This window comes from Polistes canadensis, unplaced genomic scaffold, assembly GCF_001313835.1.
Source record: "Polistes canadensis isolate GaletaPanama2010 unplaced genomic scaffold, ASM131383v1 scaffold_401, whole genome shotgun sequence".
NCBI lineage: Eukaryota > Metazoa > Arthropoda > Insecta > Hymenoptera > Vespidae > Polistes > Polistes canadensis.
The window spans coordinates 62,015-87,465 of record NW_014569948.1 but is presented as its reverse complement, the minus strand read 5'-3'; the positions used below and the strand labels follow the sequence as shown (position 1 = coordinate 87,465).

Genomic DNA, 25,451 nt, shown 5'->3' with positions numbered 1-25,451 from the left:
TACTTTTTTATGCGACCGACACTGCGAAAAAAAAGTGGAAGTAGATAATGACCGCCTTAGTCAACCAAGTATAATGTAACGCAGACGGCTGTTATGCAATTTTGATTTATAGGTAATTTAAACCTTTCTTGATAATCTTTGCACGATATTATAAGCAAAATGTGAAGTAAAAACAATTTACCAAAGACTTAAAACTTTAATTAATCTTTGCATATTACACATAATCTTGTACGTTGCTAAAGATTGGATTGTAAGTACCGAATGTATGTATGTATGTATATAATCGACAAGATGGAAAACGGGAAAAAAAGTCATAGCGATGTAAACTTTAAATTTCGCGATTTTTATCTTTCGCGAAAATAAATTTATATGCGAATAAAAATTAACGAAAATTCGGATTAGGAATAAAATTAATTTCGTCTCGTGTTGTATAACGAAAAATGATGGCGAAGAAATAACTAGATTTACTGTTCAAATTGTACATAAAGACGATTTTTATTTTTTTAAATACTTTTTGGACATCGATACTTTTTGTGGTATTTTCAGCTTACTTCTCATTTTCTTCTTAAATCTTCGCAAATGTCGTAATGCATTCGATTCTTTCATTCTCCTCTCGTGTACGCGGATATGACACGACGCGTCGATCATACATATTAAATACTCGTCGAGCTCTACGAAAGATTCTCACGATTATTATTTAACGCGAAACTTATATTTAAATGTTTTTGCCTATTCTAATCTATGAAAGTAAGAGCAAGAGTCAAAACCAAAATGATATTGCGACGACGATAGCACAGCGGAGGAAAAGTAGGCCGATTATTGAAAAAAAAGAGGACGGTAAACTTTATTAATAATCATCTATATGAAATAACTTCTTCCCCCCGAAGCTTTTCACGTCTTTCTTAAAATCGAGAGAGAGATTGGTCATCTTACAATTCGTAATACTAAAAGAAAACCGATAATCCTTTAATAGTAGCAAGTGATATAACATAATGCATACTTCTCGCTTTAACCTATTCTATTTCATTAAAAAACGTCACATGAAGTCACATAACGAATCTATCGTAAAGCTCGATACTTTATATCGTAATTATTTTGTACATTGGTTATATGTACGAGCGTCGAAAACGGCAACGCTCCGTTCTCACTCTTTTTTTTTTCGTTCTTCCAAAATTGTTTGCATTCATAAAGTCAATACGAAAGGTCAGTACGACCGGTAGATGAAAGCACATCGAAAAACTTTATTCTTCCTGTTTTTTTCCATTTCTTCTTAGAACCACCAGACTTCTCTTCTCACAGATCTTGTCTTCCTTTTTCTTTTCTTCCCCTCGACATCTTTCTTCCTTTTTCTTTCTCATCTCGTAAATAGCGTCAATAATTCGTGTCAACCGTCGATTATGAATGACAACCGTTATAGCATAAGCAACAATTATATACACATTAAAAAGCGTCATTACAATTATCGATTGCGAATACTCGTGGATTACTAAATTACATGCCACATCCAGATACATCGTTCGTTCGCGATCTTATAAGACTATATAGTTTGTATAGCTTTTCATAGTTTATGTATCTTCGAGTAAATTGATCATTCAAACGGATACAGCTGTTTATTCCTGTCCAATCATCCGGTCGCTGCATCTTTCGTCGATCGATTTTCGTTGCAACGTGTGTCCTTTATTATATATATGATATATGTATATCTTCGCATACCATCGTGGCACAGAATCGAGAAATATCGTTTCTTATATCGTAATACAGATTTCAATTCATTCATCTTTCCTCTCTGTTTTTATGAATGTATAATCCACGATCAATAATAATATTTGCATTAATTAAATAAATCTACAAAAATAAAAAGTAAGGAAAGAAAAGACTTGACTGTTATAATATTTAGCATGTTGGATGTATATGCGTATACATATACATATAACTTCTTGAAATTACGTTATATATAATATGTTGGTAAAATTCTTTTTCTTTAGAGTTTTCGATCGATTCTTTCGCAGATCGCATGCGAAACGATTACGATCGTTGTTTCGTTATAAATTACCGAAATATTTGTCAGTATCGCTATACGTTTTGTATATGTTTAATAGAGATCGAAAAAGTGTTCATCGGAAGTAAAGTGACGTGGAATGTAAATTTGAGCAAATATTTCTATGTAAATGTTACTCGAGTAATTCGGCGCTTGAGCTCGTTTCATAAAATATTCATAAAACGAAGATTTTTTGAAGCAGGTGAAACGAAGGAGAATATATATGGTGAAATAATTATATTAAATTTTAGCGTTAATATAAACTCGAGAATGAACACTCAAAACTATTTAACCCTTTTTCCTTTCCTTTTTGTTCGTACATTTACTTACATTCACATTTCTTCTCATTATACCTCAAATAACTCATTCGCAAGCACACTAATCACACAGTTTTCCATTCTTTTTTCGTTTTGTTTCTTGTTAACTTATATAATACGACTTTAAAAAGTGATTGCGTCTTTTGATCGTTCGCTAAACATTATATTTAAGACATATCGAAGTTTTCAGCAGCGTCGTCAGTATAAAATTTCATAACTTCGCGCAAATTAGAAATCCTATACCTATGTCTATTAACGCTATGTATAATACGCTTAGATTTTCTTATATGTCAACCACATAGACGATCCGTGCGATCGCTTATCGATTTCGAATGTATGTCTTTATAAATGAGTCCGAGAATTGAAACGTGTTTTTCGCCTCACTTTAAGCGTGTTATTCTTTTTCTACTTTTCTTTTCTCTTCTTTTCTCTATTTTTCTTTTATGTATGATATATATCTCCTGACAGTAAAACCCGAATTGCAAAATGATTTTCTTTATGATGCCCATACGAATCCCTGCAAGAGTTTAAATTGACGGTAAACCAACGCAACGCGAAGCTGCGCATGAAAAAGTAATTTATTTAAATAAGTTATCGTTTCGCGTTATTTTTTCTTTTCTTTTTTTTCTTCTATTTTGGATGGAACCATTTAGCAAAGAATTGCTGAAACAATATCAGTGATCCCACACAGGTAGACAAAGCGGAACATATAGTATAGGAAACTTTTAATTGGCAAAGGTTCCCATCGTTCATATACAATAATAATATAGCTATTGATACAACGAGGACAGGGTTGCGTCCATTTACACGTTATGTATAATATTATATTTATATAGTATGTATATGGATTATTTACAAAAATCGTTATAATTTATTATAACGATGACATTTATAAATACACAAGTTTTCTTGAAAGAAGGAAAACGTACTCATCGTAACTTGGAGACTTGTTGAAACAGTGCGACAAATCTAAATCGGCGATTGAATGCAACTACGATTTACATGATACTCGTTGTGATTGTTGAATCGTTTTGTTCACATTATATATATATGTATCTCGTATATCTAATCGCAATCTAATTTAATATTAAATCAGACCGTTTGCAAAAAAGCGATTAAAGTATACGCTTTAGGCCGACATACGCATCGCAAAACGTAATCGTCGATAAATCGTAGATGAAAGAAAATCGATTTGCGTGCATTAAACAATGTTTCACACAGGAAAATAATAATAATTGCTTTGTCTATATGTGATTAGAAGAAAAAAGAGAAGTCAAAGAATAAAAAAAAACAGATTGTCGAAAGATCGAAATCCAAGAAGAAAAATGGACTCAGACGCTTTGTTTTTTATATTTAAGTTTCGACGTTCGGCGCAACTGTACAATTATAATACATTCGCACATCATCATCAGTCTACATAATAAATAAAAAAAAAAAAAACAAATAATAAAATAAAACAAATCGATCACTATTCGTTCGTTTCCATGTTATATTACAGGCAACGACAGTTTGATAATTATTTACCTTTAATATTTTACTTTTAATGAGACTATATCCCATCATCCGAAACGCGTCGTGACTGAATGTCCAGTTGCGCGAAAGAATTATTAAAGCAGAATCCTAAACGGACATTATCGTAGAAAAGTGAGTTTATTTCGGTCACAAAACAAGATGATGATGGACACACGTATCGAATACTTATTTTGATGAGTATAAAGGAGTATTCGTCAAATATCTTTAAAATGTTCATGATCGCTAAGATGGATGATTACTTTTCAATATCTATCTTATTACTTGCGATATGCAATGATCACTTGTGAATTTGTAACCATGCTTTTTTGATCTCGTGCGTACCAACTACACCTTGCTTCCTATCACAACATTATATAATTAAGTACATACGAATGTATAAAATTTGATTACTACTAAATGGGAATGTACGATTCGCTGCTCATTAGGTGTGCTTGCGAGACATACATGCACACACATTTATAGAATTATCATTAAAAATGTTCTTTTATAAATGCACTCGTCAGACGTGTGTATTTGAAACATGCGGCCATTTGTCGCGATTTTGTCTTGCAAAAAAGATTTAACGTGTCTTTTATAATATCGCGGCCGTGATACAAATTTACGTCTACGAATTAAAAATTAACAATGAATTATCTTCGATGCTCTTTATGCAAATCTTGGTTTTTTTTTTTTTTTTATAAATATTTCGAATTAGAAAAATTGTGCTGATGTTGGCATTCAATGAGCTTAAACCTTAACGTTAACGATATTTCATTATTTTCGTTCGATTTTATATATACTTAAACGACGTACAACTTCGAAATATGGCTCGCCAAAAAGGTATGATTATTAAAATTCCTAACATACGGATTTATTTATGGCACAATTGTAGCAACAAAAAATGAAATGATAAATGAAAGAAATAATTCCTATATATCTTTAATTAATATTATCAAATTGTCAGAATCAGCGAATCAATTAATCATTACTCTCTGTGTTTCATTAATAATATGTTGGTACTTATTGACCAACACTTTGTCAAATAACGTAAGTAACATTTAAAGAGATTGATACATTTCATAAGTATCACTGACAAAAATTATAATTTGTAATAATTTTAAAATTAAGTCTATTATTCAACCTATTTTTCGTTTTAAAAGTATTTCTCTATAGTTCACCTTGGTTGTTCGTAATTTAATATCTTACATTAGTATATTTCTATATACACCTCTGTTTGAAGAAATGAGATAATTACCTAGATAACTTTAAATCTATTTAAAGAACATTGCTGTAAATCTGCTAGTTTTTAAATTTTCAAAGTCTGCCTCGTATAAGTATACTGTTAACAATTTAACACTTTTGTATGACATTATTACTGCTTACTTATAAATTCCGTAATCTCATGTAATATTTCGTTTTCAATTAGACGGAATAGATATATTGATTATATCACCATACAGCTTATTGAACATTACTTGAAATCAAATTTATATGATTTGAAATACCATTTGGAGAGTCATTTTTGTTCAAATAAAGTAAAATTAATTTCATAATACAATCGAAAGAACGTTACATGAGAATGTTGAACATGATACCATATTACTGAAAAAAAAGTCATATTATAATAAATAATGCGCTTAAAAATGATATAAGTACTCTGTCTAATAAAAGTGCGTCCCCAATTCCTTCTCGACAAATATCAGTTCCTTTTTTTTCTATGAAATTAGTAAAATAATTCAATATGATACTTAAACTACATGAAAAAGCAACATCAATTTTGACATTACAATTATGTGATATTATTAAATATCAAGTCTTATATCTAATACGTAGTAATAAATACATCGTTTTGGATACATCCAACATGATACATGCATACTGTTATGACACATGGATTGACATAGTTACTTGCATTATTAACCGATGTATAAACAGCCGTCCTAGGATCATTATTCGATTATTCCGTTCGGTCATATATTATAAACAATATAAATCAAGATTTAAATAAATTCGGTCTTTTATGTCGCATTACTTAAACTAATCGTATTATGTGTGTACTACATCGAAAAGAATATTATAAACTATAATGAAACCAATCATTCCGTGTAATTGTCACTGATAACATGTTAGCATGCATCAGGTTCTTTCAGAAGCAACAAGCTCCGAGGAGAACTATAATATTAACTTTTAAATAGATTCGGTTTTGTTTACACAACCAAAAATTCCTGCAATAACATCTTTCACTACACCATTACGATAGCCTCTTCTCCACAGAAAAGAAAAGGATATTGATCGATCATTGTTTGCACAACGTCTTCTAAATATGGCCTCATAGCTTCAAATCTACCAAGATCATTAAATTCTATTGGTAATAATGTGGGCCACCAGCAGATGGCCAAATTTTTGCTGTCCATACTGTTTAACTTGCAATTTTCTGCCACTCTGTAATCGCATAAATAAATAATAATTATAAATAAACGTGTACAAAAAAGAAATACATCGAACATACAGAATAATTTTAGAAAAAATCTTACTTGACAAAATGTTGAAATATGAACTTCAGTACATCAAAATTTACTGGATTTAATTTATTAAGCATCAAACGTAAAGCTAGCAGTCTGCAACTACGATCTGGAACCATAAATATGTTTGTATTATAGTATTCCTAAAATTAGTATATAATAATAAACCATAACAATAACAGTAACAATAATAGTGGTAGTAATAGAATAATAATAATAGTAATAATAATAATAATAATAATAATAGTAGTAATAGTAATAGTAATAGTAATAATAATTATTATAATTATAATAATAATATTGACATTAAGACAAAGGAAAGAAAGAACAAGCAATGTTTGTTCTGCATTAACCGTATTTTAGAGAAGCATAATAATTATAACAATCGCGTATATTAATATTCCAAAAAAAAGGCGATACTAACCTTCCATATTCATGCAAGTCGCTGACATTGGTTTACTGATGCCACGTGCACCTAATATAAGCACACACATAGCTCTACATTCTCATATCAAATAACATTTAAGTATATTTTTCTTATAAATCAACCAATCGTTTTGTTCATATAATATTGCAATAATTAATTACTCACCCGATATGTCTTCGAGTTCACTCATGCGCTCTTTATCAATGAGTGGTGGTAACCTCTTGGAAAAGAAATCTTTTAATGCTGTTGCGACTGCATTTACAGGAATGTCTAAAGAATGAATGTCCACATTTCCATCTGTAATTAACAAAAATTCCATGAATTTTGCAAATAATAAGGATTTCCACTGAAAATATTTTCATTAAATCTATTTTATAAATACCTTCTTCGAACTTCTGAAAAAGAAGTTCAACGTGTGCTCGATTTCCAGGAACTCTATATATTCCTTCTGAATCTAACCCTTCATCTTCAATGAACCGTACACATTTCTCCAAAAACAATGGTATCCGATTAGTTTCACTTTGGGCAAAATCTTCTATCACTGGTTGTATTTGACCTGAAATTGGTGTTCCACTAGATCCTTTTGTTTGTTTTATTTTCTCCTGCTTTTTCTTTTCCCTTTCTTTTTCTTTTTCTGCGTGTTTCTTCAGTTTTTCTTCCTTTTGCCTACGCTTCTCTAATTTTTCATCCTCTTTTGCTTTTTGCTTATCTTTTTTTCGTGTTGACTTATCACCTTCTTTACCTTTATTGAGTATTCCAAACTACAAAAATATGATATATATAAATATACTTTTATATTTAAAATTAAAACCGTTTTATATTGTTGCACTTTACTTACACTAGGAGAATTTATTTCTCGCGGAGATGAAACATCTAGACTCGATTCATCATCTATAACGTTAGAAAAATTATTAAATTAAAACTTTATTTAAAATTTCTCTAAAAGTAAATAAAATGGATGAATTTTATAAATTACTTACAAGAAGCACTAAACATATCTTGAGCCATATGTTTTGCATTAAAAGGATGTTGCAGTGTTGCTGCTGAATGCTGTTGCTGTAATGAATTACCAAATCTGCGTGTACTATATACCGCATGTAAATGTCGCTTATTCCTGGCCCTCATCGCTTGATCTGGATCACTTGATTCAGAACTATCTGGAGTTTCACTGGATACTGATGCATCAAATTAAATCGTCATAATATAGCAATATACAGATTATTTATTTAATAGAACGTAAAAAAGTAAACGTACCTCTTTCTACTGGATCTATTCTCCAATGTTTATCATCTTTGAGATTATAATTCATTCCTGCAATACCATCTCCACTTCCCATACTTGCCAATGATGGAACTTTTGGAGTTGCAACTGGTATAGCAATACGTTTCTTACGTATCCTTTTATGCGTTAATGGTTTCTTATTAACTTTTCCTAAAGCATCTACTACTTTTTGTCTTTCCAAAGAACTCCACTCAGAATCAGAATCACTGTAAGCTAAAAATAAATAACAAAGATAAATATACCTATTTTATATATTATCATGTATACAATGCATTAAAAGAAAAAAAATGCTTACATGGCTGTCCTTTTTCACGTCTATGTCGTAATTTAGATTTGTTGTTTCCAACAGAATCTTGTACTAATGCATACATATAATCACCGTCGTAAGTAGAATATAAACTAGGAACAACATCTTTCACCTGGGCATATTCAGATCCAAGATCTACCAACTCGGGAGTAGCAAGAGGAGCATGACCCAAATTTACTTTAGGACCATGCTCATCTTTTTCACCTATTGTCATTCTAGCTATAGCATCTGTTACATTGGAAAAATCTTTTAAATTTAATTTTCCAGGCTGCTTAAGCGTTTGACTATTTCCTTTCGGTCGTGGTTTCGCTTGTGAAATATGGCGTCTACCTGTTGTAAAAGCTCTATGAGGATAGCTATTTGTTACTCCATCTTGATGCATGAACGTTTCTTTTACATCTTTCCATCCTATATGAATAGAAAATGTATATGTAAATAATAAAAAATTCAAAATTAGCTGTGATATCCGGTATATTGTTATTCTCTTATAGTACTAACCAGAAAACTTGTTAGTAATATTCGCTGCTTTCAACATTTCTTGAAAAACATCAACACAAACATCACTATCATCACTTGGATAAGCTCTATTATCAGAAAATGTTTCAGTCAATCCTGGATCTCCAAGATCACCATCTGGCGTTAATTGTTCAAATGAATCCGAACCACTTCTGAAAGTTACAGACATACTGCTTCACATTAGATTTGAGAATTATAGAAAAGATATAACTAATATGATAATTTAAAAGGTTTCAGATTACTTACCCATCATCTGGGGTTTGAAGATGATAGCTTTCATGTCGCGGCGGTGGCATTGGATGTAAAGCGGAATATTCTAATGTACCCTCACCACTATCATTTATATTACCAGGTTCCTCCATATTAAATGCTTGTTCAATCTCTGGTTTTTTCTCCCACACCTCTTTAAAAAAAGGCGTATAAAAAGCAGCTGCAATCATAAAATCAGTAAATTTACATTTTATCCGAAATATATAATGTTAATAATAAAATTATATTATTTAAATGAAATAATACTTTTCTGTTGACAACTCGATGCAGATGTCATAAAGTGTGCTTGTAATCTATCTGCGGTTGCATTTCCTTCTGTGATAAGTAAATGACTCAGATCATTACTAAAAAAGGCATTGGCTCCTCCAGTATCAGTCACAGCCATAATTTGTATTGGTAAATTTGGTATGTTCATAGAAAATGCACTGAAAATAATTTTAATAGATATAATAACAACTGTATAATAACTGCAGAAAAATATTCAATCAATTATAATACACACTTAAGAGTTGCAAGAGATGCTTTTCTCTTTGTTGAATAGACCAATATGAAACCATGTACAAGTTCGTCTCTAAATGCATTTGCTCCATGAAAACTCAAAATAGTAACTTCAACTCTACGTTTAGATTCCCCTAAAAACGTTTCCAATACAATAGATCTTTCTCCGCTAAGAAAACAACACTGATGACTGAGTAAAGGTCCAAGAACATTTTCCACGGAATAAGGATCTCCGCAGAACATACACATTATTATTCTGCAATAAGTAATTTACTTTTAGTTCTAATTTCTTTCTCTCTAAATATATATAACTTGTAACTTATAAAATTATATATATGTTTAAATTATTATAATTAATAAATTACCTAATATCTGGTTCAAAACACTCTATAACACTTTGGTAAATATTCAAAAATCCAGCTCGATGATTTATAGATTGTATAAGTTGTTGTAGCGCATCTTTCACCAAAGCTGTCGGAAATCTTTTATCTTGTTCTAAATCTATGCAAACGTCGATAAAAGGACACTGCAAACTATAGCATAAATAATAAATACCAAAAATATGGATAAACAACCTAATTATTCAATTATACTAGAAAAAGAAACTTTTCTAAGCTCATATACCTATCAGCAAGATTTTGTCCTTCTTCCCTGAGTCTCAATGCTTCAATATCATCGATACTTGATTCCGGTAAAAACATAATAACAATAGGTAATCCTTGAAATGGTAATCTATCTTCTTGTTCTAAATTTGAAAGTAATGTTTTCTCTAATGATGAACGGATGTATTCGAACGAATCCTCATTTGAATATATACAAAATGATCCTGCAATAAAATCAAATATAAAAAAACACATATTTTAAATATTATTAATTAAGTATAACAAAATTTTATAACGAAATTATTGTATACCATGTGGCATGAAATCTGATGTGGTAAAAGAATTGTGTGGTAATCCTACATCACCATCGATAATTCTATATCCCAAAGTGTATAATTGGCAATCAATTTCTACTTCATCGTCATCTGTTTGAGCTCTTATTTCACGGGCAAATTCCTCGCCTAAACCATTACACCCAAGTATAACTAAATTCAGTTGATTATTATCTGATGTTAATTGCCACTGGCTACTATGATTCCAAGATGAAGGTCTGTAATAATATAACAATATATTAAAATAAACTTTATTTTATATAAAGAAAATTATATTGTATGTGATAGATTCATTTTACCTGTGAGCTTTTGTACCAAGTATCCTTTCAATAAGTGCATCCATGCAATTTGGATATGCTGGACAATGTTCTCTTATAGGAAAGTGTACAAATCCTAAGTGTTGGAATAGCATTAACTTCCTATCTTGATGTAATCTATCTAGAGCTTTATACCTGTATGATAATGTTTATGTCATAATAATAATAATAATAATAATAATAATAATAATAATAATAATAAATGTTTTCTACCATAAATTCTTCAAAAAGAATTTAAAAAAATACTATTATATTTAAATTGATTATTAACCTAAAATCATCTAGTAAAGCGTCCGTAATTTCTTTTACATCATCTTGTGTAATTTTTTCAGAAGGAGCTATACTCTTGAAGTGATAAAATAAATCGGCATGTTCTAACAATAACTCCTACAACGAGAAAAAGAGACAGATATTTAGAGTTAAAAGATTTTACTATTTATGATCATATAATATAATATCAATACATACTTGAAAATTATGTTTTGCTTTTTCAATTATTTCTTTTTGATGTTGATCATATATTTCCTGACAATCATGATGAGAAAGAGCTTCAAAACATTCTCTACCCATAAATAGTACTCGAACCTCAGATAATTGTTTTCCAGGGGTAACATAACCAGTTTCCTCTAATAACTGTTTAAATTGTTTCTTCCATCTAATAAAATAATTATATATCATAAGATCCAATTAAATTCAAAACCAAATTTAATTGAACTTGAAAATAGCAACATCTTTATTGTCATTATGCTAGTTAAGATCTGCTTATAACTATATAGTACATAAATAAGCAGTAAATTAAAGCATAGATTACCTTTTTGGAAGTCTGCACAAAGAAACGCCACCCAGAATGAAGCAAAGCATTAATATATTACGGATGAATATTATTGTCTAAATTCTAAATGATTGTATAATCACAACAAAAGCATATACAAAATTAAGCAATGATGTATAAGATTAAGAATATATGTATCAGCTTTATATTTGGCTCCACATTTTTTTACCGAAGCATTATTTTCCATTACATTACAATACTTACTCTAATCGACGTTGTTCCTGTTGTAAAGCATTAACATGATTTTTAAAAACAGTTTCAGCCTCTGGTGTTTCTAAAACGTCATAAGGAATTTTAGAGCTATTATTTTCTCCAAAATCATAATCAATCCAAGGTATGTCCTCGGGACACTCATAAAAATATCGATGAAAGTCAGGATGTTCTTTTATACATTGTTGTACAGAAGACCATTCCCTAGTGAACAAATATTTGTAATAAAATTATATTAATTTTTTTAACCTTGCTTAAAAATAAAGTTAGAGATAAAAAAATAAAATCTTACTCGTTAATTAAACTTGATATATCGGGACATAATTCATGAAGAATTCCTGGTAGCATATCCAAGTATCCTTGAATCTTCTTTGCCACTTGCTCATCTTTTAGCTTTTTAATATGTCTTCTAAATAATCTTTGCGTCGCATCAATTCCAAATAATTCTATGAAAGTTGAGAATTCTCTATGTTGTGCAAGTTTTTTGGATGCTTGTGACCATAGTGCACGAAAATCAGTAACATGTATACGGATTAATCTTTGCAAAGATTCAGTAGATGTATCTAATAATTCTTTCCTTGCTCTAGCTGCCTCCGCAAAAGGAATCACTTTACTGCGTGTTTTAGTTTTATCAATTAATTGTGCTACGATCGTAAAGGCCAGGTCAATATTAATATTTTCATGTGCAGAAGTTTCCACTATTAATATAGATCCTTTATATTCTTTGCGCATTACCAACTTTTCTGCTTCTTTAACATATTGCTCATTTGCATCATCGTTTTTAGTTGTGATAAGAACTATAGGCTTTTTCGTTTTCATTAAATTATTTAGTATGTTAGCTACTATTTCAACTTGTTTTTCAATTAATCTGTTAGGCACAACACTTACATCGAATACACACAAGAAACCATCAATATTTAGTTTACCGTCTGGTAAAACTTTTTGTTCATATTCCTTTTCAATACCCAATTGATTTTTGCAAATATACATAAGTTTTTCAGCACTAGTAATTTTAGTGGCTGCACATCTTTTTGCATAAGGTTCCATTTTACCACCCTTAAAAGGTTGAAAGGATGCATCGTCTATAAACTCTGTATGCTCTATTACTTGAAATTGATACTCTGTACCATCTTCAAGAGTCTTCATTACTTCACCCCAATACAAAAAGTGATCATTATTCACGACTCTGCCACTAAAATCCGACTGCAAAACATATAATATAATCAATGAACTTATATAAAATTATAATTATATATATTACAATACCTGTGATAATACTGAAATATGGTCCACATTATAATCATCGCTGAGAGAGCGCATAAAACGATTGCATAAGCATGACTTTCCAACCCCAACTTGTCCTTTATCTTTCTCTGTGCCAGAAAGTCCAACAACCGCAATATTTATAGCCTTGATATTATCACCTTTTCTTGCCATTTTTGGAATAATGTACAATTATAACACTTGGACAATTTTCAAATTTGAAAATAAATTATGTTTTTCTCAAGTAATGCTACTCAAGACATATTTATATGTTTTAAAAGTAAATGGTATTATGTCTTATATTTATTAGGAATTTGTTTGCATATTTTTGATCATAATATTAGATCTACAAACATGCATGAAAACCAGAAGAATTTTCTTTAGGTAACATCTTCATTAATATATTCTATTACTTCAATTTGTTTTTTCGCACTTGATACTTATATGTCATCACAACAACGCAATTTCACATATAGTATCAAAAAATTTGTATGAGCATATATGTTTAAATAACATTTGCCAAGATTTCATTTACACTTTATCAACACGGTATTCTTATTCCACATTTGCCAGTAATAATGTCATATAATCATTCCTTGATAATATACATATCTCAAGCTTTAAAAATTCTATGTATGAAACAGTGAGTTTCAATATCGGTATAATTTCAGAAATGATTATCTTTTATAAATGATGGTACGTATTAGAATTGCTGACATATATCTGAAAATTATAAAAACAAAAGGATGGATATATCTAACAATGATTAACCAAGATAATAAAGTAGATAGAATAAAAAGATTTGAAAAAAAGAAGCAAAATACAATTATACAAAATATCCTAATCTGATTAAAAAAATCAAACACTAATAATGTTCTAGACCAATTATTCATATGTTTTTTCAATATTTTAAATATTTCATTTTTTCTATTAAAATTTATTATAAAGGCCAACACACATGAACCAACTCTTTAACAATTCATTATTTTTACAATCACATACGAATAATTATTAATAAATGAAATATCTATTAAACGCCTACATGTAAATGTAATAGAAATTAACTGTTCTCTTTTCAACTGAAAATATAACGATGATTGCGTTAGTATTAATAAAATACTATATCTATCGCGTTAAAAAGTAAAATAGTCGATATCTTGGCAGAAGGATAATTTCGAAGAAACAAAACAAAAAGTCCAATATGTTTCGCAAGACGAGTCTTTTCAAAATTTTAGATATCAAAATAAATCGAATTTTTAAACGTAAGAAAGCAATAATAGAAAAATAAATCGTTACACGTTGCTGCGTGCCTAAGTCGTGAACGGTCCTCGCCATTCGTCAAGCTTATTACGTGCAATCATTGAATCGTTACATCGAAACGCACACATCAAAAAAATAATTAACACACGCGAAAAAGGATTTGTTCGAAATATGATTGACAGCTATGAATAGATCAATATGCAATGTACACATCCGCGCTGAATTTTGATAGTGACGATTGCGCGTACATACGTTTTTAATATGCCAAGTTATACACTTGACGAGATCAACTTTATATTCTTAAGATCATCGTGTACGCGTCACGCGTCAACGGAAGACGATTATTTTTATCTTATTTTTTTTTTTAATTAATTTTTTTTCATATGAAAATACTTTTTTCGTGAATACCTTAAAATTGATGTGCTATACCCTCATGAAAGACACAGATACATATATTTCTTCTTTGAGCTAACTCACGAGCCGACCGGCCGTTTCGTTGATACTTTTTGAAAATCCGATAGAACCTTAGTCGTTTTTTACCATGCGTATATTCTTTTAACTTCTCTTTCTCCATACACGCCGCACCAAAAAATGTCTAACACTTTTCTGGACAATGTTAAATTCCAGACGTGTAAATAACTTCACGTCAAATTTCGAGTACTGCACCGTAAAGGAGCCATCTTGGTGGGTGGGCACACTACGACTGATGTTTTTAATAACGACAATATAATATGCTATCCTGGGCAGGATCGTATCAACATTAAATTATTTTAACTACTAATTTTGCACAACTAAGAAAAGAATTACAAAAATAATAGAAATATTATAAATATTATCTGTTGAAATAAAGTATTATTACATATTAATAAAGAAATCTTCTATTCTCTTGTATTGAGCAATAAATAAAAATTAATAAATATATTATATCACTTCGATGAAGAGAAAAAAAAACGAATTTGATTAAATATCGTAAAAAATGAACGTTTTTATTCTTTTGGAAATAAATTTTGTAATATAAAAAAATATTTGAGTAAGGTTTTATATGAGATTCTGATTGGACCAACTAATGTAAGATTGTCCAATTCAGATTCAGCAAAGTTAACTTTCGTGTATCTTTGCTTCTTCACCATTTTGTATGTTTTAAAAGAAATTTTTAAACACAGACGTTTTATTAAATTAATGATAAGGTTAAATATATAAATTCAACAGCAAAGCAATATTTTAAAATACGTTGTATTAAATTACGGCAGAAATGATCCCAACTATCAAACGATAGTATCGCCCTCTAATAATTCAAAATATGCCGATAGTAATACATTAATAATGTTAATGCGCTCAATTATTTGGATAAAGACAATATTTATGTAAATATATTTCTTTAAATGGACATTAAATCAATTTTTCACATTATAAGAAAAAAGTTTGTAAGTTTATATAAAATATATAGTATATTTAAAATGTTTTTTTGTAATAAGTTAAAATATTTACACACTATATACGACAAATGCATTTAAAATCACGTGATCACCGCGGGTAATTAGGTATCCAATCGCATTATAGTCACATTGTTCGCTACTTTCATTTGCGCAGCATTCAAATTTGATAAATGATTATAATCATTTCTGTATTTTTTACTTCTCGATTATTGATATCTTATAATTTTTATTATAATCGTATACAAAGAAGTCTCAGGTAGTAGAATTAAAATACTTTTTGTAGAATATCAACACTTTTTTGGCATTTAATTAACAAACTTTAACAATTTGATTGAACGATAAATTTGTAAAATTTGTCTAATAATATGATTATCAAGTTTAATTAAATTACGTGACCTTCTAATAAAGTCATTTTTAATTGCATGTGTCGTATATTAACTCAATATTATTAATAACAATGGGATATGAATACTTTATAATTATTGTGTATACATAGTAAAATATAAATATTTTTGAACAAATTAGTTACATCTAATTCATTGTATGCATTCGATAGACACATTATTTTGAACAAAACCTTAATAACATAATTGACAGTTATTAGTTCATATAAGTATTAGCGCTGTAATTCACTTCTGGTAAATTGTCAGCACAGTACACTGTAGTTGCAGTATCTATAGTTAGTCTATGCTTTGGTCTTCTTGTATATAGATGTATCTGATTGAAAAATGGCTGACGGGGGAGATGCATTAAATACTTTATCAGGAAAAGAAGCTAGAAATACCGTCAGCGATGGTCCAGTTACTGATCCTGCTTCAAGTACTAAGGTAAATTATATTTAGAACGATATGTCATTGAAAATATCATCATTTATATACCATTCATGGTCATACTCAAATTTAATGACTAGTCTTATAGGGATATTTTTGGTATCTTATTTTTACAACTTTTTTAGAATCTCATTTTAATATTATATTATGTCTGAAAGATATATTTTTTTAACATTATGTGTGTATATGATTTGTGTGTATGTATATGTGTATATAAGGGTAAAAAAAATCCTTCAAAAAACCTGTATAATTATAAAGCGTGTATTGTATATACGTGTGTGTGTGCTTAGTTTCTTTTTTGTCATTTATTTTTGTTCTATATATCTATATTTGTGTTTCTTCATATCTTATGTTTGAATTGTTCGTTGTTTCATTATTGAAGTAATTCTTTTTAGTTTTATTTAATTTTTTATAATTTATATAATTTTGTATCAAATATTGACACAAAAATGTAACTTTATGTTAATTTGTTTACTCTTAGTTAAACTTTTAAAGTTATGTTAAACGAAGCAATAAAATACAAGATAATATGTGATATATAAAATTTGTTATTTTTATAATAGTGCTTATTATATTTTTATATTTAATACCAAACTATTTAGTAGAATAATATATTTGAATACTTAAATATATATAATATATTTAATTACCTTTAAAAAAATTGCTTATAAATACTTTTTACAGCTTTTATTTATATTTAAATGTTAATCTAAAAGGACTTTGTAAATACATATTAGCAATATATGATATTATCATTTATATAAAGTTCATTTGTTAAACAAATTACTTTGCAAATAGGTATATATATATATATATATATAGAATTACTACGTATTTGTAAGTGTTTTAATGCAATATACATGAATTTCTATGATAATGACAAATGTTTACACAATAAGAAGGATGCAGATGTACTATCTATTAATGTTATGCAACATGGAAACGCATTTTGTATAGTGGGTTTGATAATCTAAATTGAAATAGAAGACATTTGGTTTGGAAAAAGACTGTCTTGGTACAGCTGCTATACAGCTTCTATAATTCTATTCTAACAGTTCTTCGAATGCTTTCAAGCACATAAGTTGTCTCTATTATACTATTAAGTATAAAGTGATAGATCTAACTACAATTATACGTTCAGAATTTTGTGTTTTTATTAAAAATAGAAATGTCAGAGAAGGAATTGTCAGAGAAGGAATTGTCAGAATCTAAACAGGATTTAAAAATTGTATGTAAATACTTTTTCTATATTATACTTCTTATTACAATATGAATTCTCTTTTACTCCATTTATATAGATATATTTTTTCTATTATTATTTCAATATAACTTTTTTATAAAATGATTCATTATTGTACAAAATTTTAATGCATATATAATAAGTATATTTATCTTTAGTGGAACCGTTTGATTTTTTCAGTTTAATAACTCTTAAATATATTAGTAACTGATATAGATATTATTTCCTGTAATTAAAAGATAGGAAAAGACAACTTTTTAATTATATTTATAAAATCCAAGTTTCTCTGTTTTTTATTTTATTTATTTATGATAACATTAATTTAACATTATATTATCTGTGTGTATCATTAAGTTGATTTATATATTAAATATAAATTTATTTCAACATTTTAATATATTATTATTATTATTATTTATTTATCTATGAATAGAATTTATAAATTTAAAAGCATGTTAATTATTATATATTTGTAGTCTATCATTAAACTGCTTTTGTTGTTTTATATATATATAGTGTTATTTTCACAGTAGTCCGTAGGTTCGGTACCAATCACTCATCCATCGCTCATTTATAAGCCTAAATACACTACATGGGCGTGGCACAGTTAACTCTGAATGAATCTTTTTCAAGTATAATTAAAATAATTGTGGAATATTTAAAGGTTTTATTACTAATGTATGTATAACAAAAAATTTAATTAATCAGTACCATCCATTAATTCATTATATTATTGAATAGAACTTGTACTTCACATATATTAAGTATAATTGCAATGATATAATAAAATAATTTATATTTTATAAATTATATTATTATATTTTATATAATTTTGAAATATATTGTATTATTTTTAGAATTGTAATCATTTTTATTGCATTATTTTATATAATTTTGAAATATATTTTAGATAATGTCATTTAGAAGACATTATTATGAAATAATTTTTGCATTACACACATAAACATTGATTGATGCTTTATTTGTTTTACATATAAAGTATAACCTTTGGGAGCTTTGTACCAAGCTACGGACTGTATTATGAAAATCTAATGCATTTGAATCATGAAATGGTGATTGTTGTGATTTCAGAGCCTTGAGGCATCAAATAATGCCTTTCACGGCCCGAGAACAAAATTAGTAAGTAAGAATATGTGTATCAAAGACAAAGTAAATTGTACCCTCTGCCATAAACAATCTCTTGTCACTTCCTCAGGATTGCTTTAATTCCTTCCAACTGTTTAAAGGTGGTCCACGCCAATGGAATTGTCATTTTTTATCTCCTTATCAGTGAATACAGACTAATAAAGAGATGATTTACTTATCTTCATTTTCTCCAAATTTTTTGATGCAGAAAGTATTCACGTAGATAAATCATATATCATAAATTTTTTAGATTTAGTTATATATATATATATATATATATATAGAGATCGTTTAAAATATTTATATACTGGTATAAATCGTCTATATTAATCTGTATCTATATTAAACAAAATAACTTCATTCGCACCATTGAGTTCGTAATATTGTTTAATTCATAGCAATCTATTAAGTATCTATGAATGTTAAAGATATTTAATCTGCTTAACATTTCTAGGATTCTAAATCTGGGGCTTTAAAGAAATCTAGTCGGTATCGCAGCCGGTCCTTGTCTGCTAGCAGCACTGACAGTTATAGTTCTGGTATGGATATAATGATTATTTGTTGCTTTTGTGCTTGTTAAGCTTTCTTCAAATTCATTTTTTGAACAAGTAAATGTCTCATATGTGCCCATAATTATGATCTGGTCTAAGTCAAAATAAAAAAAAATGGGTTTAACAGTTATTTCAAACCACATTATTTTAAACTAAATTAATTCAATGTAATTTTCACGATATTGTCAAAAATGAACCGTTAGATAGTGTTTGTTATTTCAATATTATATAGAATTCATTTTTAGTGTTCAAATGTAATCCTTTAAATATCTCGAAACGAGAGATATATGATTTAGACCACTTTCATAATTATGGGCACACATATATATAAATGCAGAGCGTTTCGTAATATATATTGTAATATAAGCTATCTCGAATTATTGAAACATGAAAGTAAGTATAACTTTCAGACAAGGTCAAATAGGATACATCTTTGTATGAATTTTGTTAGATTGCTTTTATATTTCCTGTTCATTACTAAAAATAAGCCTCTCGTATTACGAAACATCCTTTATATATATATATGCTTTTGTGTTAATATTTCCATTATTAATTTACTTAAAATATATATGTAGTCTACAGTGTCTATATATTAAAAAAAAAATAATAACTGATTATAATTAATGCAAATGTGTTTCATTATTATGCATGATTTATCTATTCAAGTATAACTCATTTACTTTTACTTTCAAAACTATATAGAACATGATAACTTCACACTTGCATTTTTTGTGGCACTAACTGTTAATGTTATGGTATTTTGGTTCTATCTTAGCATCTTATACAGGAAGTTCATCAGATGAAGATGATGTATCACCACGTGAGAAAATTCAAAAGACGGAAAGAGGTTTTACTGACTTTTGTGTGCGGAACATCAATCAACATGCTTTTGGGCGCAGAGAAATTGAAATCGCAGAACAAGAAATGCCAGGGATCATGGCACTTCGTAAGCGTGCAGCAGAAGATAGGGTATTTCACACACTATTTTGTTTTATTTATTTATATAATTTATTAACATATTTTTATCCATGTATTAATTTATATATTTTTTAATTATAAGATAAAATTCTGATGTTTAAATAATTTTAACAGCCATTGAAGAATGCCAAAATTGTGGGATGTACTCATATCAATGCTCAAACAGCAGTTTTGATTGAAACCTTAGTAGAACTTGGAGCACAAGTACGATGGGCTGCATGTAATATTTATTCTACACAGAATGAAGTAGCAGCTGCTTTAGCCCATACTGGATATCCAATTTTTGCTTGGCGGGGTGAAACAGAAGAGGACTTTTGGTGGTGTATCGATAAGTGTGTGGCAGCTGAAAATTGGCAACCAAATATGATATTGGATGATGGAGGAGATGCAACACATTTAATGCTTAAAAAATATAATGCTATGTTTAAAATGATTCAAGGTAATATTTGTTTTTTTAAGGATAGAATTTTTTATTCTATTGTCCTCATTAAAATATTTTTTGAAATTATGGGAAATAATATTTTTACATTATATAAACGAATTGTAGGTATTGTCGAAGAAAGTGTTACGGGTGTCCATAGATTGTATCAATTGTCCAAGGCAGGCAAATTATCCGTCCCTGCAATGAATGTAAATGATAGTGTTACAAAGACCAAATTTGACAATCTTTATAGTTGCCGGGAAAGTATTATTGATAGGTATGTTAATATTAATTATGATAGAATTATTGTAAAAACAGCATTATATTTATATATATGCTGCTATAAATTCTTTTTGTAAGCTCGCTTTATATAGTTTAAAGAGATCCACAGACGTTATGTTTGGAGGAAAACAAGTTGTAATTTGTGGTTATGGAGAAGTTGGCAAAGGATGTTGTCAAGCTCTTAAAGGATTGGGTTGTATTGTATACATTACTGAAATTGATCCAATTTGTGCATTGCAAGCTAGGTAAGTAAACTTAATTTCACACCTGACTATATAAATATATTTCTAATATATATGCATTTTCTGTTTTACAGTATGGATGGATTTAGAGTAATGAAACTAAATGAAGTGATTAGAAATGTTGACATTGTTATTACTGCAACAGGCAACAAAAATGTAGTCACTCGGGAACACATGGATAAGATGAAAAATGGATGCGTAGTATGCAATATGGGACATAGTAATACAGAAATAGATATTGTATGTTTTAGTTCTTTTCTTAACTAATAGTAATGTAAAATTATATTGTTCAAAATGCTTTGATCTTGGCTTTTTTGGAGGAAGAACTCGTATTTCTTCTATTTCAGAACAAAAAAGAAATATATTGGTAAAAGATTAAGATCCCTTTAATATGTTCTTAACAGAACAGTTTACGCACCCCTGATTTAACTTGGGAAAAAGTAAGATCTCAAGTGGACCATGTAATCTGGCCAGATGGAAAGCGTATCGTCCTCCTAGCGGAAGGTCGTTTGGTCAACTTGTCTTGTTCCAGCATTCCTTCTTTTGTAGTCTCCATTACAGCTGCTACACAAGCACTGGCTCTCATCGAACTATTTAATGCTCCACCAGGCCGTTATAAGAGTGATGTTTACTTGCTTCCTAAAAAAATGGGTATTTATGAAAAATATATTACAATTTAAAAAGCAGTTAGTATTGTAAAAATTTAAATATGTACACTCAGATACACTATAATATGAAGTGACTTTTCTAGTAGAAAAAATAATTAATGAAAAAAATATTATTTTGCAGATGAATACGTTGCTTCATTACATTTACCAACATTCGATGCACATTTAACAGAATTGACGGATGAACAAGCAAAATACATGGGTTTGAATAAGGCTGGACCTTTCAAGCCCAGTTATTACCGGTTCGTAGTTTTATAAAGATGTAATTTTAAAAGAAAGTTCTTTTTTTCTTTCCTTTTTACAAACTTAAGTTTGTTTAGAGAAAATATGTTTTTGTAATCAATCATATTAAAATTAATATTTGATTTTTGTAATTTATTTGTTTCAGCTACTAAAAATGAATTAAGAATTTCTCTTTGGAAAATACGTGCAGTATTTACTAACTATTTAAGAAATTAGACTTGAAGTTACTGAAACTATCTTCTTTTACTGTTTTTAATTTTGTTTAATTTAATATGAAGGTTCATGTTGTCTAACAATACACTATAGTGTAAATTTTTCTTTACAAATGGAAAAAATTGTTTAGTATACATTGTGAAATTGTTGTAAAGATGTAAATTTCGCAAATTTTAATGTATTATCAGAATTTTTGTAGCTCTGTCAACATTTCCAATAATAATAATTCAATTGGATCTTATTAACTATTTATTTCAATCAGTAAATGCAGTGAAAATCGTTATTATAATGATTTTATAAAGATATAATTTTAATAAGCAAAGATATGCATGAAAAAATTAATTTGCTTTTATCGATTGATGTAATAATAATAGAAATAAAATTAAGTATATCAGATAAACTACAATTTTTAAATTTATAATATAAGAAAGCCCTTCATTTGAATATTGAAAAACTTATCGAATTCATAATTTTAATTATTAAATTATTGTAAAAACAAAATGTAAAATTAGTTTCATATATGCAGAAGGGTTAGTTAACAGAGCTAAAATATTATTATGAACGATTATGAAGTTACAGTCTTACAATTAATATATTCTTTGATTCATGAATGAATATCATATTTAATACATTAATTATTTTTATCGTTTGTTCTTGAATTATTTTCTTATTACATATATAAATGTTTGTATTTCAACTGCTTAGAAAATGATATTAAATTATTAAAAAAGAACATAGAACATGTTCTTATATACAACTGCCGGTTGTTAGAATTTGTAAAAATAAAATGGCTAAATTTTTCTGATATATCTTAGAGCTATAATATTAAAAAAAATAGAACAAATAATATGCAATATTATTATCAGTTTTTACATGTACACGATACATGGTACATTATTCTATATGTAAGTAATAATGTATCATGATAAATGTATTTAAAAATACTTAATGTTATTGGTCTAATGATTGATGTATACCTCATTTATGCACGAATATAATTGTTCATTATTTATATTATTACTTTAGGTAATTTTACGTGAAATTTAATAGAAATAAGCAATTAAACGATCGATATGCAATACAATAACTCAATAATTAGTAATATCATTGTGGAACATGTAAGTAACAGTATTACTAAAATTTTCTAGAATGGTCTAAGTCTATTATAAAATTGTATGATCTGCAAATAAATTTTTATACACGCATAGATACAATGACAGCAACTTATGTAATAAATTATAAATTATGTACTCATTTATTCTTTGCCAAAAATCGGAATAGAAAGATATATTGATCATTAGGCGATGAAATGGACAATTGAAAATTTGCTATATTAATATTATAGTAAATTAAAAACAATAATATTCAATATTGTTAATAATAAGTGAAGTCTTAGAATAGATAATTAACTTCAATTAAATTAAAAAAATAATAAGTAATATATAATGTTCACACCACAATAGGAAAGGCACGGAAGTACCTCATATATACATATATGTATGAACACTGTAAAAAATAGAATAAAATAATAGTTGCTAACCATCCCAATATTATAATACATACCAAAAAAATAATAGAAAATAAAAATATAATATAAAATATAAATTTACAGTATCTCAGCAATAAGCAAGAAAGCATCTGTGATTACATTTTTGACAATAGACATCTCGTAGTGTCATGCAATAAAAGTACATACTTTCAAATTATTAAACATCCTGATTATAATACCATTATTGATATTTTTTTAACATTTACGCTATTAAAAAGATACCTAAATTATTACCTTGAATAGATATATATCATTATGATATGTAAATTTGAAATGCTAAAAAATGATACGAATCAAAATTGTTGCTTCACTAAAAGTTATAAAAATTAGCACAGTGAATATACACAAGCAAGTTGTTACTTTGAGGTAATCAATATGCAATCAAAAACAAAAGCGTAATGTTCAAATATTATAGTCGATATATTTCAGCATAATCATTATAAAGTAACTATTTTCGAAGCACATATTGACAGCATTATATTTAAAGATAAGTTACAAGAATTCTTGTAAATATTTAAAACAATTCCTGTACGAGTATTGAAAATAAAATAACTTTGGAATATACACACTAAAAGAACATAAAATGGCAAGTTCTAACGGCATGGCATACAGACAATGGCATAATTGTTATTTTGTAGTACATTAAACTAAATATAACCACAATCTATGTAATAAGAAATAAATAATAAAACCAAAAAAGTAGTAAAAATATATTTTACAGTACTCTGTACAAGACCTCATTAGAATTATCTGAATAAAAAATGATATAAGATTAATTTTAAGATGAGCAATTCAGAAAATTTAGAATACTTTATAAAAGAAATGGCAAATAGTTTAAACACATATAGATATTATATATATATACGTATATATGTATACAATATAATATATAATATACAATATATATATATATATATATATATTATATATATATACTTATATATGTGTATACAATATATATAATATCTGGTTAATTAATTCAACAATCCAACAATCCAACGCACTATCATTTCGACTCCTTTATATATAGGGAGCTCAACAATATTTATAAATTCTGTTATTTTTTGTCGCGTGACGCGTCGCGCGCGCGATTTACTTACAGTGTAAAAGATATATAATATTTACATAAATAGATTCTTTCACTGGTG

At 28.1% G+C, this 25,451-nt stretch overlaps 2 protein-coding genes across 8 annotated transcripts; one reads left to right on the top strand and one right to left on the bottom strand.

Annotated features, from left to right (window-relative positions):
• Window positions 1-464: 464 nt before the first annotated feature.
• On the bottom strand, window positions 465-15,195 carry LOC106792286 (rho GTPase-activating protein 190). 4 transcript variants are annotated; one of them, XM_014758600.1, is made up of 24 exons: window positions 14,913-15,195; window positions 13,248-13,967; window positions 12,274-13,184; window positions 11,976-12,185; window positions 11,751-11,762; window positions 11,408-11,594; window positions 11,211-11,326; window positions 10,922-11,074; window positions 10,602-10,840; window positions 10,313-10,514; window positions 10,054-10,221; window positions 9,693-9,944; window positions 9,437-9,615; window positions 9,167-9,350; window positions 8,903-9,090; window positions 8,393-8,812; window positions 8,071-8,310; window positions 7,797-7,991; window positions 7,655-7,707; window positions 7,199-7,577; window positions 6,982-7,113; window positions 6,814-6,864; window positions 6,402-6,498; window positions 465-6,309 (listed from the first exon to the last, which is right to left on the bottom strand). In XM_014758600.1, exons 2-24 carry the CDS (start codon window positions 13,416-13,418, stop codon window positions 6,111-6,113), a joined length of 4,938 nt encoding a protein of 1,645 aa, XP_014614086.1. In that variant the 5' UTR covers window positions 13,419-13,967; window positions 14,913-15,195; the 3' UTR covers window positions 465-6,110. The 4 variants fall into 4 exon arrangements, with proteins under 4 accessions (XP_014614086.1, XP_014614088.1, XP_014614087.1 ...); XM_014758602.1 differs by having other exon boundaries at window positions 8,903-9,072; XM_014758601.1 differs by lacking the exon at window positions 11,751-11,762.
• A 1,423-nt stretch (window positions 15,196-16,618) lies between these two features.
• On the top strand, window positions 16,619-24,293 carry LOC106792278 (adenosylhomocysteinase 2-like). 4 transcript variants are annotated; one of them, XM_014758588.1, is made up of 11 exons: window positions 16,619-16,767; window positions 19,103-19,150; window positions 19,611-19,695; window positions 20,495-20,676; window positions 20,800-21,124; window positions 21,233-21,383; window positions 21,481-21,633; window positions 21,705-21,870; window positions 22,035-22,281; window positions 22,420-22,540; window positions 22,687-24,293. In XM_014758588.1, the coding sequence occupies exons 1-11, from the start codon at window positions 16,669-16,671 to the stop codon at window positions 22,691-22,693; spliced, it is 1,584 nt and encodes a 527-aa protein (XP_014614074.1). In that variant the 5' UTR covers window positions 16,619-16,668; the 3' UTR covers window positions 22,694-24,293. The 4 variants fall into 4 exon arrangements, with proteins under 4 accessions (XP_014614074.1, XP_014614073.1, XP_014614076.1 ...); XM_014758587.1 differs by having other exon boundaries at window positions 20,483-20,676; XM_014758589.1 differs by lacking the exon at window positions 16,619-16,767 and adding an exon at window positions 17,924-17,998 and having other exon boundaries at window positions 20,483-20,676.
• Window positions 24,294-25,451: the final 1,158 nt, after the last annotated feature.